The following is a 15,663-nucleotide window of genomic DNA, read 5'->3' as shown; positions in this document are numbered from 1 at the left end:
TTGTGATTGTCCAAATACCTCAAGCGTGTGACAGAAATGTTACTCTCCTTAACATATTGTGATGCCCTGTCTGGCCGGAACCATGAGACAAAAACGTAAAATCCATTATAAACGTGATATAAACATTATTTCTAGTCGTGTCCTACATTGAGAACGGCATGGCCAGCAGATTCTACAAAGGAGAGTCCGTTGGGCTTGTGGCTACTGTGATGAACCCCCTAGTATTGGTAGGTTTAGGAGTTGGTGGAGGAGGGGTTAGGATTAGGGCTGGGGTTAGGATTAGGCAATCAAGCAGTGATTAGAATAAGGGGGGTAGTAATTCGGCAGGGGGTCGGAAATGGGCACAACACCGGCAATCCACAGTGCAAAGTTGATGTATTTCCTCAGCGATCAGCACAGATCAGCTCCAGGCATGACGAAGCGTACTATATCGTCCTCTTTTGGAAGGCCAAACAAAGTAGTTTTGTGAAACACAGCAGCCACTATTTACAGCAGCCGCTGAGTAAGTTTTTTTATTTTAAAATTACACCACCACATTTCGATTATAAAAATGCATCCTGCTTCGAATGGGGTGGCATGAGGGGGCAAAGTCAGAGATGGCGGAAATGCAGGAAAATAGAAAAATAGATATCGAAGAGCAGAGATTGAGGGACTTCATAAAAGGTAGTTCCCAACAGGTGCTTTCTGATTGTTTTAACAGAAGTTCTCTTTCAGTGTCTAATATTTCCAAATGATAAAAACACATAATCAGCTGTAAAATTATCTACATTTGGTTGCCAATACAAGAATGTTTAAGTATACAACAGTTAGAGACAGTGAGAAAGATTGTTACTTTTATTGGCCTTTGACACTATTCATAGAAGATGAGTCAGAACCGACTGACTCCCAGCAAGCCCTGAAATGTCCCTCTCTGAAAGTAGACAGCTGTTTCCATGATTCATCTGTAGTTTATTCCAAAGGACTGCACCAATGCGATTTGACATTTGCCAAGCATGAACAATCCAACAGAGAAACTAGATTTGCAAGACTGAAAGGAATAGAAGTTGCGCAATCATTCAAGATGAACGCTGAATATGTTGTATAATTTCCTCAGAATGTTTGATGTTTAATCTGATGAATTTCCCATGTGATAATGTTTTCAGAATGAGCTGAGCGAACTGATATCAGTTTTACAAGGAAAATATGAGAATATTGAAGACTTTGTATCTGAGCTTCAGCTGGCATACAACACAGTGGAGGTATTTATATTGAAGTGTGTTCATTTAAATATATGCAACATATTCTGTATCATTTGTGTTTTCACTTTGTGGACTATAAAACAAGTCATATCTGGAGACCAAAATATCATAGAGAGCTATAAATATTTTGTTGGACAGTGGAGGACCAAGAATAAGGTCAAAAAGATGCCATAGAAAACGTGCAGCAATGTCCTGAGAACCTCCCACAAAATCTTGGCATTGTGAAGGTGAACTTTGCACTCACAAAATGGTTTCTGCAAACTTCTGTGCAGCTTTATTGCTCACATGAGAACTTTAATTATGGTGAGAAGATCATAAAGGATCACAATGAGGAGGTGGTGAAGCTGTTGATGGATCAGTACAATGAGATGTCTCAGGCCATGGAGGAGGAGAAAAAGGCCAAACTGGAGCAGCTGTACGACCAGATTGTCTCGCTCCAGGAGAATATCGACAAGGCCAAGGAGACGATGGAGATGACAGCTGAGGAGGAAGAGACAGACCCGCTTAAAGGGGGTTGAAATGCTATTTCATGCATACTGAGTTTTTTATACTGTTAAGAGTTGGATTCCCATGGACAAACTTTCAAAAATTAAGTTGTACGTTTGAAGGAGTATTTTTGTTCCAAAAATACTCCTTCCAGTTTGTCACAAGTTTCTGAAAGTTTTTTTCGAGTATGTGTCTGTGTGACGTTAGATGGAGCGGAATTTCCTTATATGGGTCCTGAGGGCACTTCTCCTGGAAGAGCACGCGCTCCCATATAGCAGAGCAGAGAGAGCACAGACATTCACTGATCAGAGCGAGAGCGAAATGTCACAAAAGGAGTGTGTTTTTGGTTGCGAGGGCAAGACAACCCTGCACAGATTACCAAAGAAAAAAAAAAAAAAACATTAAGGGACCAGTGGACGAAGTTTATTTTTAAAGAGCATCGACGGAGTTGTGCAAGTGTTTGTGTTGGTTCCCTGCATTTCGAAGATGCTTGTTTTACAAACAAGGCCCAGTTTGACGACGGATTTGTGTATCGTTTATTTCTTAAGGATAATGCAATCCCAACGAAAAGGGGTCACGATCGTGTGTTGGAACCGTAGGCGGTGAGTAAAACTGCTTCAAATATCTCTGCCTCCTTGTTAGTGCGTCCGCCTCCCATGCCGGAGACCCGGGTTCGAGCCCAGCTCGGAGCGAGTGCGAGGAGCGTCAGAAAGTACCCGGGAGAGAGGGGTTACATAAACAAATATACACAGTTTCAATACATACCACATAGAGACGCTGTTGTAGTCGTTTCTGCTGCTGCTCTCGTTCAGTTTCAGCCTCTGGATCTGATTCTGGATCATAAATAAACGGCTGAATCTGACTGTAAGCCATGGTTAGTTTTGGATGGTTTTTTCCTCAAGGTAATGTCACAGCTTCAACATGCTCTCAACGCAAAAGCCTACTGGCGCTCATGATTCTTTAGCTCCGCCCACACGTCACGCCTCCAACGGCTCGTGTTTTTCCGAAAAAAAATCAGCACAGACTATTTTTCTCTTATAAATATAATAAAACTAAAGACTTTTTGGAGATATGAAGGATGCAGTACTACTCTATAGGTACTCAACATTAACAGGATATTGAGTGAAAATGAGCATTTCAACCCCCCTTTAAGTTTCTTTCCATGAGGCTTACTTTTTTTGTGTTAGTTACTCGCTAAGATTAATTTGAATTTATTGATTTTGTCCAAGGCCATAGTTGCACTGAAAGCATTTTTAAATTGCTTAGCTAAGATTTTATCTGTTTCTAGAACGGTTATTGTAGTCTAATCAAACCACTTTTTCACCCCTTCTCAGTCATCAAAAGATAGCAATATGAGGTAACTGAATGGCCTGAATTTATGATGCATCAGTGGCTTGCTAACATAAAATGCTAACTTTGAAAATGATTTGCATATTAAATTAATCAAAACAGAAGCTTGTTGTAATTGCCTTGTTGAGTTGATGTGTTATTAGCTCTTAAACTAATAGAAATCACCATATTTACTGCATGAGGTTTTCACATGCTATCTTAAAGGGACAGTTCACCCAAAAATGAAAATTATGTCATTAATAACTCTCATGTCTTCAGAACACAGTTTAAGATATTTTAGATTTAGTCCGAGAGCTTTCTGTCCCTCCATTGAAGCTGTGTGTACGGTCTACTGTCCATGTCCAGAAAGGTAAGAAAAACATAATCAAAGTGTGACATCAGAGGGTCAGTTAGAATTTGTTGAAGCATCAAAAATACATTTCGGTCCAAAAATAACAAAAACTATGACTTTATTCAGAATTGTCTTCTCTTCCGGGTCTGTTGTGAGGGTGAGTCATTAATGACATAATTTTTATTTTTGGGTGAACTATCCCCTTAATATCGTGATAAGCTGGATTTCATCTTAGTTTTGCAGCGTCTTCTTCCAGTGATCCTTCCATTTATTTTTAAAAAATAGGTTGACTACAGTTTTGGAATCCACCATGTCACTTGAACTTGGTCCACGAGAGTTTTTGAGGATTATGCCCAGGGTCAATCAGGCAATGGGAGGAAAATCAGACAAGCCACTCCAGGTGCACCTCAGCCAAGATTTCCACTGCAAATAAACACCCTTCACTTTTTACTGACTTATATTATCACTCAATTTGTAGTGCCTCAAAAACCACATCTTCAGCCTCAACAGGCCAATTCTGCAACCATCACTGTGTATTGGAAAGTTAATGAGAATGATATTATTGACTGCTTCCAAGTCTACTGCATGGAAGAGCCACAAGGAGGTCAGACTAAAGGGAGAACAGGATGTTACCATCCACACTAAAACACACACACACACACACTACAGTTCAAAGGTTTGGTGTTTGGTAAGTTTTTTAAATGTTCTTGAAATAAGTGTCTTATGATCAAGGCTGCATTTATTTACTCGAAAAGAATGAAAAAATCTGTAATATTGTGAAATGTTAAAATAACAGTTTTTTTATGTTGATATATTTTTTAAAAATATACAGTACAGACCAAAAGTTTGGACACACCTTGTCATTCAGAGAGTTTTCTTTATTTTCATGACTATGAAAATTGTAGAGTCACACTGAAGGCATCAAGGGCTATTTGACCAAGAAGGAGAGTGATGGGGTGCTGCGCCAGATGACCTGGCCTCCACAGCCACCGGACCTGAACCCAATCGAGATGGTTTAGGGGTGAGCTGGACCGCAGACAGAAGGCTAAAGGGCCAACAAGTGCTAAGCATCTCTCGGGGAACTCCTTCAAGACTGTTGGAAGACCATTTCAGGTGACTACCTCTTGAAGATCATCAAGAGAATGCCAAGAGTGTGCAAAGCAGTAATCAGAGCAAAAGGTGGCTACTTTGAAGAACCTAGAATATGACATATTGTCATTTGTTTCACACTTTTTTGTTATGTATATAATTCCACATGTGTTAATTCATAGTTTTGATGCCTTCAGTGTGACTCTACAATTGTCATAGTCATGAAAATAAAGAAAACTCTTTGAATGAGAAGGTGTGTCCAAACTTTTGGTCTGTACTGTATATGTTAATGTGTATATACGTTTTATTTCAAATGTAATATTTTTTTTTCCTGTGATGGCAAAGCTGTATTTTCAGCTTCATTACTCCAGTCTTCATTGTCCCATGATCCTTCAGAAATCATTCTAATATTATGATTTGATGCTCAAGAAACATTTATTATTGTTTAATTTGGAAAACAGTTGTGCTGCTTATATTTCAATTTTTGTGGAAGCCATTATTATTTTTTTTTTTTAAGGATTCTTTGATAAAATAGAAAGCTCAGTAGGACTTTTATCTGAAATTAAGATCATTTGTAAAATTATGAATGTTTTACTGTCACTTTTAATCAATTTAATGCATCATTGCTTAGCAAAACTATGAATTTACCTCTTCTACATCAAATCAGTGAATGCTGGAGGGGCCAGTGAACAGAGCGAGGCAGCTCTTATCTCCACCAGAGGTCAGATTCACCACTAATATAACATCAGAATGTTTTTTAATGTGACCATACCTCTAGTTAGTGATTTAAAACGTGCTCATTTTTGACAACATCACTAAATTCTCACTTTTAAAAATGATTAAATGTTCATTCTGTTTGTTGTTTCTTGTTTATTGGTGAATGTTGTTGTGTGATAAGGTACAAGGTTCCACTTCCTCAGTGAAACGGCCAGCTCACTGCTGAAGGTTTAAGAGGACAGGAACTCAGTAGAGTACCCACATGACCTCTACAATAAAATGTCCTCTATCATAGAGTAAGTATCTCAAAGAGTTGTTTTCACTATTACAAAACTTACACTGTAGATAGATACATACTCGAAAAAACAACAAATTATATGTCCTGTTTAATTTGCAACCTCAAAATTAATGACATATGCTGTTTTCAGTGATGCACAAAAGAACAGGTATCTTTACTTACAGCAAATACATACATACATACATCAAGCTGTATCACACACCAGCACACTGGGGGAGAACAGTGCCTCCTGGTGTCTGCACTGTGTACCTACATATATAAGGTATCCGATTCATGTATTTGTGCATGCTACCATTATCCTAAAGAGGATATCCATTAGATCTGAAAAAAGAAAAAAAAAATCATGGAATTGACAGAAAAGTGAGTTTATTTAATATCTACTAATTTCAGTTAAAAATAAACAATAAACAACATGACAGGACATTTACATTCTAAACTGTGAAGATATTGTGTAAATTGTCTGTGATGGTTGAGTTTGCAAATCTACATCAGTCCTGTCAAGTCCTAGCCAACAGAAAGAACAATTTCATGAATGCATCTGCACAAAATGTGAGCACAAAGATGATACTTTGGATGCTTTTCAATGAAACCAAGTTGTTTAATTCTGAATTTGGTTTTATTGAGAACACATAGTCTTGGGTTGTGCTCTGATTGCTTTTTTATTTCTGTGTTTACATGGCATTGCATGCATGCTACTGTTTAAAAGTTTGGGGTTGGTAAGATTTTTGAAACTCTCTCAAAACTCTCTTTTTTTTTGTACAAAAATACAGTAATATTTTGAAATATTATTACAATTTAAAATAATAGTTTTATCTGTTTTCTAAATGTAATTTGTTTCCTGTGATGGCAAAGCTGTTTATTTTTTTTCATGTTGAAAACATTTGTGCTGCTTAATATTTTTGTGGAATGCAAAATCTTTTTCAGGGTTCTTTCATTATTTGTCAGTTTCCTTACTGATAAATATATAATTTGACATTTATTATATTGTGTATATGTGTGTCGGATTAACCCTTCTTCTCTGCAGCTGCAGATTTGAGCTGCCTAATGACAGCGTGGAGTCTGACATCTTTGTCATGGACATACCTGTGCGGATCTGCACTCTGTTGGACTACAGCCAGGGTGGGCTCTTCTTCTTTAATGCTCAGAACGGGCAGCTCTTGGGCACTTTTCGGCATGCCTTCACTCGGTCCTGCCACCCTGTGGTTGTCCTGGAGTATCTGGGGAGTCTAGAACTAAAAATGACCACGGAGGTGCCAGAGTTTGTTAAGCACTGCTAGTTTACTCCATTGAAGCCTCAAAGCTCTGGGCTTGCTTGTGCCACAGAATATAAATCAAGTGATTCTTTCTTAATAGTAATCAGATGAAACAATATCGTGCTGAAAAATTCCTCAGTTCTAAGAAATGGTGTGACTGAAGAGATTATGAGGAACATAGTCAGGGTGACTAAAGGCAGTCTGCTGAAGGTAATGACCAGTAATGTGCAGGCATGTCCAAAGGAAAACAAAGCCAAAACCTAGACATTTTAGACAGTTTCGAAATCCCAGCAAGGACATGTCCAGGAAAAAGGACATTTGGTCACCCTAATTTACTTTTGTGAAAGGAAGGATTGTTTTTGAAGCTGTGCTTTTAAATCCCTCCAGAGCTGTTGCGTTGTTTTTGTATACTGTATATGAAACAGAAAGTGCATGCAACCGGTGTTGTCGTTTCTCATACAGTATATGATCACATGATGTGCAGACATTCATATTTTATTTTGGAGACTACAGGTTTCCAGGTTGTTTGAATAAAATGAATAGATGTTGGCATTGCTACTAACATGCTTTCATTGCTGAAGTCTCCCTCGGCGGAGTTACGTGTTTTAAGATGATGGACAAGGCATCACAAATAAGTGATGAAAATATTTATTTTTCTGTGGTTTACTGTATTTATATTTGGGTGAGTAAAGAGATTTCAGTTTTCACTTCCAATGGATCATCACAGTATCATGTGCATATTATATATATATATATATATATATATATATATATATATATATATTTGCTGCTCTTGAAAGCCTCACTGTGTGACAGTCAAAATCAGTTAAAATCACTTGCATAAGAGAAAACATTTTAATTCAATCTATAGTCTAATGGACACAGTGCATGGAAACGAATAAAAATGTTAACAAAGCTTCTGAGTACTTTTTGTAGAAACCATAATACATTTTTAGGAGTCTTTGATGAATAATAAACAAGGTTTATTTGTAACAATGTATTTAATATATATATGTGTATATGGTGGTAAAGACCAAATAGCTAGCACAACAAAGAGGAAAAAAATCTCCTGTCCTTTCCATTTTGTTGATGGAATGTGAATATTTGGGGAGTGTTGAGTTGTAATAGCTTCCATGTGACATTCAAGCAGCAGCCCCACAGCTGTCTCTCTCTTACTGGCACATTTAAAGGATGAATGAACGGAAAGTTTTGCAATATGTTAGTATTGTTCATTCAAAGAGCATAAATAAGTTCTTAAGGTCTGTAACAATTTAGCTACAGTACTTTCCACTATAAAAAAAAAGGTAGTGGGTTTTGCATTTGGTGTAAACAACTAAATGTGCCAGTTTAATAAACTGAACGTTAACTGTTTTTTTCCCCATTTTTCGGAAAAAAATATATATTTCAAAGAACTTCACTTCATTGCATATATTTACATATATTCGAACATATACATTGATATATTTTGAAATATACAATTTCTTAATAACACAATGAATAACCGATTAAATCAAAAACACAGTCAGATGTGATGGCATGGCACAGCACTAGACTTTTAAGGCATTCCTTTAATGTATACAACCAATAAACCAAAAATAATAAATGTATACACAGTACACAAAATCAGATGTCAAGATCCCTTTGCACTAAAAGTCAAGAATGTGGAAAGTGAAATCAATGGAAAGCTCAAATCAAATAAGAGAGATGTATGCTGTAAATATGCGTGATAGTTAATCTACCATGTGCACTTAAATAAAAACTGTTATGAACCTTCTATATGTAGAATTTTAAACTCCTAATTTGATTATTATAATAAATTCTATGATGAAACCATGGAACAAAGGCTGAATATCTAGTGTATAAACCATAAATCTTATAATAATCCCTGTAATTGTTTTTGGCCAGGAATTAAAACATAAATAAACTCATGAAGTACACACAAAACCTTTTGCATTTGGAAAGCCAGCTTGTGCATTCAAAGTTCCATATGCAATAATGTGTGGAAAGTCAATGAGCGCCAGGAAGACAGATCAAGGACAATGCATCTCAACTGGAACACACTTCTCTTTTAAACTATAGAACTTGTATCTTAAGTCATCAATTGACAGCTAAGTGTTGCTATTAGGCTACTACAAAGCGTTTCCCTTTTACACATAGTTCCCATATGTGCCAATGATTCTTAAAAACAACAGATGAAGAATGCCATTTATCAAGCCCTTTACGTTGTTTATAAAATCGAACAATCAAACCAACATTTCAGCAACTTCATCATGGAAAACTAGTATTCATTTATTATAACCACATCAGTATGTTAAATAATAAATATGATTTGGAAAAATGCATACATTATGTAAAAGTCAGTGCTTCGATAGAAGGGGTGAGTTCCTCTCGCTGGCCAGGGCCGAGGGTTTGGTCTCATGTCTGTGCGGTCTGTGCTGTGGACTGCTACGAAGATTGTCATCCATCTGTGACATAAACATAGGACAAGTGTTCATTCCGAAGAAAAAGTGTAAGAAGAGCTTATGAGATACACTACGTAGCCAAAAGCATGTGAACAACCCCCTCGTGTTTCTGTTTCTGCAAAGGTTCATAAAATCGAGCATACAACCAGGCATAATTGTAAAACAAATACTTGAAATGTATGATAAAAACGGTAGCTGTGGTTGCAAGAACTTTACTGTAAAAATATACATAAAAATATATGTAACATTTTTCATTTTTGCATTTTTTTCTCACAATTCGGAACTCTTTTTTTCTTCCTCTTGCAATTCTAAAAATGTCAGAATTCTAAGAAGACACAACTGTGAGATAAAAAGTTGCTTTTTTATTTATTTCTTTTGTGGAAACATTTTTTAAAAAAAATCACAGTTTGGGATAACTATCCCCCTCACAATATCAAAATTTGAATATATGTCTCAGAACTGAGACTTTTCTCTCAGAATAGACACTTTTTATGAAATATTTCCAGCACAATGCTGCATGACTATTCTTTTCCAGCATGAAATGCCCCAGAAAGAAAATCAAGTAAATAAACGGTTTATTAAGTCTGGTTGGACTCTTTCTAGGATTGGACTGGCCTAGACCTGAACTCCACTGAACACTGAATTGGGAAATTGACTGTGAGCCAGATCCTAGCTCTCAATATGAGTCTGAGCTCAATGACGCTAAATAGGAACAGAAACTTTTCAATACATAGTGAAAAACAGTGTCTACATGCTTTTAACCATGTAACTGTAGTGACATTCTAGTGACATTATATTCAGAAGTGAATCAGCAGATCTTGCCAAGACCTTTTCAATAAGGTTGGACTCTTTGTTAACAAGTTGTGTCAGTTTCTGGAGGTTTGCATCGACGGGATCATGGGTAGCCGTCAGAGAGCCTAGCAAGAGGACAGAGACAGAGAAAAGAAGAGACGACAGGACACTGATTCTGAAGAAAAGCAGAGGTTTTTACGCACATGGGAGAAAGGTTAGTGCAGATACAGAGTGCAGCCAAAGAGACAGAGCAAATCACTTAAAATAGCCACAAGACCTAAGGCCGTGATGTTATTAAACTGTCTTTTAGCATTTTCTATGAGCCAGATGTCTGGGGTTGAAGGCAATGCAAAGGTAATTACTCATGAAGAATGTCTGGTTAAATGATTTAATTCTATATGATTCAACAGCAAACATATGTAGGTTGAGATAAACTAATAAAAAGACGAAAGAGAGCAGAACATGACCAATACTATATTTTTTTGTGGTTTTATTAATATAGTACTCGACAGGCTGTGAGAGAGCTCTTACTACTTACAGTCCATTCTCTTCTCAGCAGCGGCGTCGGTGAAGTAGTTTTTAAGGATGGTGTTGCAGAACTGGCAGAGGTTCTCAAGTTGGTTCAGGTGCTTCTGAAGCTGCCCGCTGGGAAGAGGGGCTTTGATAAGAGGGGCGATATGGCCAAAAACAAAGGCGTCCAGGCTTGTAGGCCTGACAGATAGAAAAAATGGTGAACTTCAGGCTGATAGACAAAGATGATTACATTTAAAGGGACAGTTCACCAAAAAAGGAACATTTGCTTTGTTACTAACGTGCTTCAAAATATAATTTTTGTTTTCAGCAGCTGAAAGGAATGCATATAGGTTTGGATCAACTATAATTCATTCCTGTGATTGCAAGGCTACATTTTCAGCAGCAAAACTGAGTAAATAACATTTTTAAATATATTAAAACAGAAAACAGTTATTTTAAAGAATGTTGGGAACAAGAAAAACAAATGAAGAAAAACATTTCTTAAAATATATTTTTTCATGTTCCACAAAAGCAAGAAAGAAAGTCATACAGGTTTTGGAATGGCATGAAGGGGAGTAAATGACGACAGACTTTTATTTTTTGGGAAAACTTTCCCTTTAAAAGAGCTGATAAATATTATGGGATAAAAGAATTCAAAAACTCACGTGTCTCCAAAAAAGAAGTGGAAGCTCCCAAGTCTGTGGGAGAGCAAATTCAGGCACTCTTTGGCTTCACTGTAGATCTAAAAGAAATTATATTACTAGCCATACAATTGTATATTCATTATTATCAGGGATGGCATAACAACAACAGCACATTCTTTATGATCCTCTGGTTTCTACACTCCACCTCAGGCACATTTGCTCATGAGGACAGACAATTTTCCTGAGATGAACTGTTTTCCATTTCACCATGGCATTGAAAAAGAATAGATGAATTCAATGCAATGCTTGAGACATAATGCCTCAGTAAATGACATAAATCGTGCATGAATATGGATCTGTTTTCTTATACCTTTCCCTCTACTTCTGTGATGTTCAGCAATGGCGACTCTGCTTTGGTCAGTAGGATGCGGGACAGAGCCAAGCTGGCCTGTCGACCCGGCACAAAGAAGTTGAGGGGGAACGGGGAATGTGACGTAAACCAGGGTCGGGTCAGGTTAACATAGTTCTCTGCGTCCACCCAGAATGTGTGCAGCTACAAATTAACAGCACCGATCTACACTTAATTCATAACATCATCATCATGAGGATCAGATGTGACTCAAATCAGTAAGTGCACTGCAGATGGACCCACCAGTGCTGGACGCAGCTTTTCCTCCAGTAGGGCGATATAAGCCATTGTATCTGCACCTTGCTTAGCCGTCAACTCATAGTCGGCATTGAATCTCTGTGTGGATTGAGAACATGTTTTAATTACACTTTAATATACAATCCATGGAGCATAATCACCCTTTCTCAAGCCCATCATTCTTCATACCCACACATTAATATCAAAAGTCGGCACTTCAATCTTACCACTGTTAGACCATAATAATTGACCAATCAGTACTGAAAAAAAGTATTTACTATTTTACTATTAATTGTTGTATTTTATTTGTACTGCTGGACTTTATCATCATCAATTACTATTTATCATTTATTGTTGTATTTGTACCTTTATTAAATGATTTTGAATGATGAACAATCTAACAAACATACCATGCAAAGTGTTATTTTCTCATTATTTCTTTTCCTCTTTTTTTTGCCCTTTTCTGTTTTAATAGTTGTTATGGAGGAGAAAGCTGTTCATTTTCATATTTCACACTTGTATGTGTAGGTATACAGTAGATAAGAAAAAAGAAAAAAAAACTTTTAAAATGATCAAGTTTTTTTGCTTGCAGTCTGAAATAAATATGGACCCAGTTTTTGTTTTATCCATCTGCAACTTATAACAGCAACATGTAAAAAAAAAAAAAAAAAAAATCACTGAGCTGGAAAATCAATTAAGCCCTCTTAAAAATGACTTGTAAACTCAATCAGGTGTAGCTAATCAACTTCTCAATAGCACACAAACTATTCATTTTGATTCTCTCAGCATGAAAATACTGTCAAAAGATCTCCAGGATATAGTTGTGGACAGGCAGAAGTCAGGAGTCGAAGGCTTTATCAATGCCTAGAAGCATTATTAAGTCTATTTTTAAGAAGTGAAAGGTAAATGGTAAAACACAGACCCTCCCTGGATCAGGACGTCGCTCCAAACTGGATGAAAGGGTCAGGAGGAAACAGCTCAGAGAGGCTTCCATGAGGCCTACAGAAACTCTGAAGCAGTCGCAGGAATTCATGATAAACAGTGCGTTCCAAATGGGATATATCGTCCATCGAAGGGCCGCCATATTGAAGGGTTGTTCGAAACTGAAGTGCTCAAAACTGGCCACTTCAAAGGATCCTTTGCGCAGAATCTTTGCATGATAACAGCGGATCCATGTGGGCACGTGGTGATGATGTAGAAGGGCACTTCAAGAAACAGTTGTTTGGCCCCTACATCCTTCAACCCTTTCGAAGCTCTCCTAAAATGAGACTAAAATTGAATTATTTGGCCTCAACACCAAATGATATATCTGGCAGAAATTCAATACAGCTCATCATCCAAATAACAGCATTCCTCCAGTAAAGTATGGATGTGGTTATATCCTGTTCTGGGGGTGTTTCTCTGCAGCAGGGACTGGAGCACTTGTCAGGATAGAAGGAAGTATGGATGAGGCAAAATACCATCAAATTCCTGAGGGAAATCTGCTGCCCTCTACCAGAAAGTTGTCAATAGAGAGAAGGTTTACCTTCCACCATTACAATGACATAAAGCAGACAACAAAACTGGCCAGACAGTGTTTAAAGGAGAAAAAGGTCAATGTCCTTGCATGGCTAGTCAGAGACTTAAACCTCACTGAAGATCTGTGGAGTGACCTGAAGACTGCAGTCCACAAACACTCACCATCAAATTGAACTGAACTTGAGCAGTTCTGCAAAGAGGACTGGGCAAATATTACAAAGCATACATGCTCAAAGTTAGTAGAGATGTATCCCAACAGACTAAAGGCTCGAATTAAAACAAAAGGTGGTTCAAGAAACCGCTGACACAATAGGGTGATCCTTTTCCCAACATAATTCTGGGTTTTATTTTTTTCTGACATGTTGGTGTTATATCTTTCACTTGGATGTTATAATTACATATACAGCTTCATTTCAGCCTGCAAAGCAACAAAAATGTGATTATTTTAAAAGGGGTGATTCTTTTCTATACCCACTGTATATTCCCAATAAATATATTTAAATCAAAATGTTGGGGTGCTGGAAAAATTAGATTTGAAAATTCTAGGATTAAATATTTGTAATAATAAATTATAGATAAACTGTACCTAATCACATTTTAGAAAATCACTTTTTAATGTTTATGTATGAATTGATTTGTTAAAGTCATGTTATAAGTTCATAATAAGTCAAAATAAACCTGGTTTCATCAAAATTCCTCTGATGCAATAATCACAGACAAACTGCAAAATGCCTCCACATAACAGATACGAATTTCTACCTGTTTTCGTAGGAAGTTTAGAATTTGTGCTGGTTCTGTGACTGTGGATCCCTCCCAGTGTAGCTGAGGCACAGATGCTGTGGAGGGACAATAATGACAGCTGCAGCTTAACCATCAAAGGGCTCGTCCAAATACAACCCCCTCTCATGCACTTCAGCAATGTTTGCCATTCACAATGTTACATTTGGAAAATGACATGGATGCTTGTGGCTACATCCCAGACTTCCACTACATTTAACATGCTCTTAAACCAATACTATTAAAAACAATCCTTCCTGACCTGTTATAGTCCTCCATGTCCAGTCAATAGACTTTACTGCAAGCTTTGCACCTGAAAATTTTGCATATGCCTACAAGACAACATTTAAAACATATGAAGGTGAACGGATGATTGATTAAAGGTCAAGTTAATATTAATAATCATCACTACAGTGCTACACTGTAACTAGGACTTTTATTATGCATTTCTGTAAAAGGTATTCATAACCTGGCTGTTTTAATACGGTCTATGATCAGAACGCGTGTTTTCCAGCAGCTGCGAAAATAAGACACAAAGCTACACTTCTTTACAAAACACAAGCACGTGTGTACAATCTATAATCTAAAGAGAAAAGCGTGTAAAAGAACCCATACCCTTCAGATCCCATCAGCATTATTCCTCTGACCTCCAAGAAATGAACCCCGGAGCTGTCTTGATACATATCAGCTACCAATTATCATCCAGTCAAACCAATGCAATGCAATGCAAGTCAGTTCAGTCGAGCTGCTTTTTGCATGACAGCTACGGTAACAGGAAGCATCAGCAAAGAAATTAAGTGTACAGAGACTTCTATTTATCAAAGGGACTCTAAACACTGCAGTTATCCCAGAACGCGTCTCTCCAAAACTGCATCGACGTAGTTGATTATTTATTACATCGTGGATATGCATGCAATACAAGTGTCAATAAAACGCGTGAAGTTACCAGCACGATGAGGGAGTCTGTGTGAACGGATGGCAGATCCCAGTCACCTCCCCAGCAGAGCAGCTCCATGGGTTCCGCCATGTTTGTGTGTGCATGAACAGCATTAGCACGTCCTCCAGACAGCATCCCAGTGCGCGGGACTGGGAGAGAACTTTCACCCAAAGCAAAATGTTTGAAACGGGCTACATAAATGGAGGCAAGGAACCGAGAGAGTTGGGTTGGCTTCCTAACAAAATAAATAATTTAATTAAATTATAAAATAAGAATATTACAAACAAATTAAATGATAGAAATAAATAAACGTTACTTTTTATTGAATTAAATTTTATTATAAATAAAAAAATAAAAAAATCTGTCACTCTTAGAGGACAAATGAATCTAGCAAGAGTGTAAGAGCTGTTTTAGGAGAGCTTAGGTTCAAAAAGTCTACAGAATAAAATAAAATAAAAAATAAAATAAAAAATTGTTATTGCTATTGCTATTATTGGTTTAGAAACCTGATGGGGACTATTGTCAACTCGGTCAGAGCTGGTAGGCCACCTTGCTTAATAAACTAGTAACTATGTTCCAAACAAGCTTGACTACTGGTGTGAGCTTGTTTTT

At 37.2% G+C, this 15,663-nt stretch overlaps 1 protein-coding gene and 1 long non-coding RNA gene across 4 annotated transcripts; one reads left to right on the top strand and one right to left on the bottom strand.

Annotated features, from left to right (window-relative positions):
- The first annotated feature begins 4,443 nt into the window (after window positions 1-4,443).
- Window positions 4,444-7,584, top strand: LOC127998622 (uncharacterized). The gene is made up of 3 exons (XR_008171460.1): window positions 4,444-5,215; window positions 5,393-5,507; window positions 6,534-7,584. It is a non-coding gene; the product is annotated as an uncharacterized LOC127998622 (long non-coding RNA).
- A 726-nt stretch (window positions 7,585-8,310) lies between these two features.
- LOC127998586 (metaxin-3) lies at window positions 8,311-15,229 on the bottom strand. Of its 3 annotated transcripts, XM_052592120.1 has the most exons (9): window positions 15,061-15,229; window positions 14,377-14,446; window positions 14,097-14,173; window positions 11,826-11,918; window positions 11,544-11,726; window positions 11,195-11,271; window positions 10,555-10,727; window positions 10,053-10,141; window positions 8,311-9,227 (listed from the first exon to the last, which is right to left on the bottom strand). In XM_052592120.1, exons 1-9 carry the CDS (start codon window positions 15,184-15,186, stop codon window positions 9,120-9,122), a joined length of 996 nt encoding a protein of 331 aa, XP_052448080.1. In that variant the 5' UTR covers window positions 15,187-15,229; the 3' UTR covers window positions 8,311-9,119. The 3 variants fall into 3 exon arrangements, with proteins under 3 accessions (XP_052448080.1, XP_052448082.1, XP_052448081.1); XM_052592122.1 differs by lacking the exon at window positions 10,053-10,141; XM_052592121.1 differs by lacking the exons at window positions 14,097-14,173; window positions 14,377-14,446; window positions 15,061-15,229 and adding an exon at window positions 12,742-14,056.
- Between the last annotated feature and the right edge of the window lie 434 nt (window positions 15,230-15,663).

The sequence above is a fragment of the Carassius gibelio genome, chromosome A5, assembly GCF_023724105.1.
Source record: "Carassius gibelio isolate Cgi1373 ecotype wild population from Czech Republic chromosome A5, carGib1.2-hapl.c, whole genome shotgun sequence".
Classification (NCBI taxonomy): domain Eukaryota; kingdom Metazoa; phylum Chordata; class Actinopteri; order Cypriniformes; family Cyprinidae; genus Carassius; species Carassius gibelio.
The sequence above is the reverse complement of the archived record's forward strand: the minus strand, read 5'-3'. Positions and strand labels throughout refer to the sequence as shown.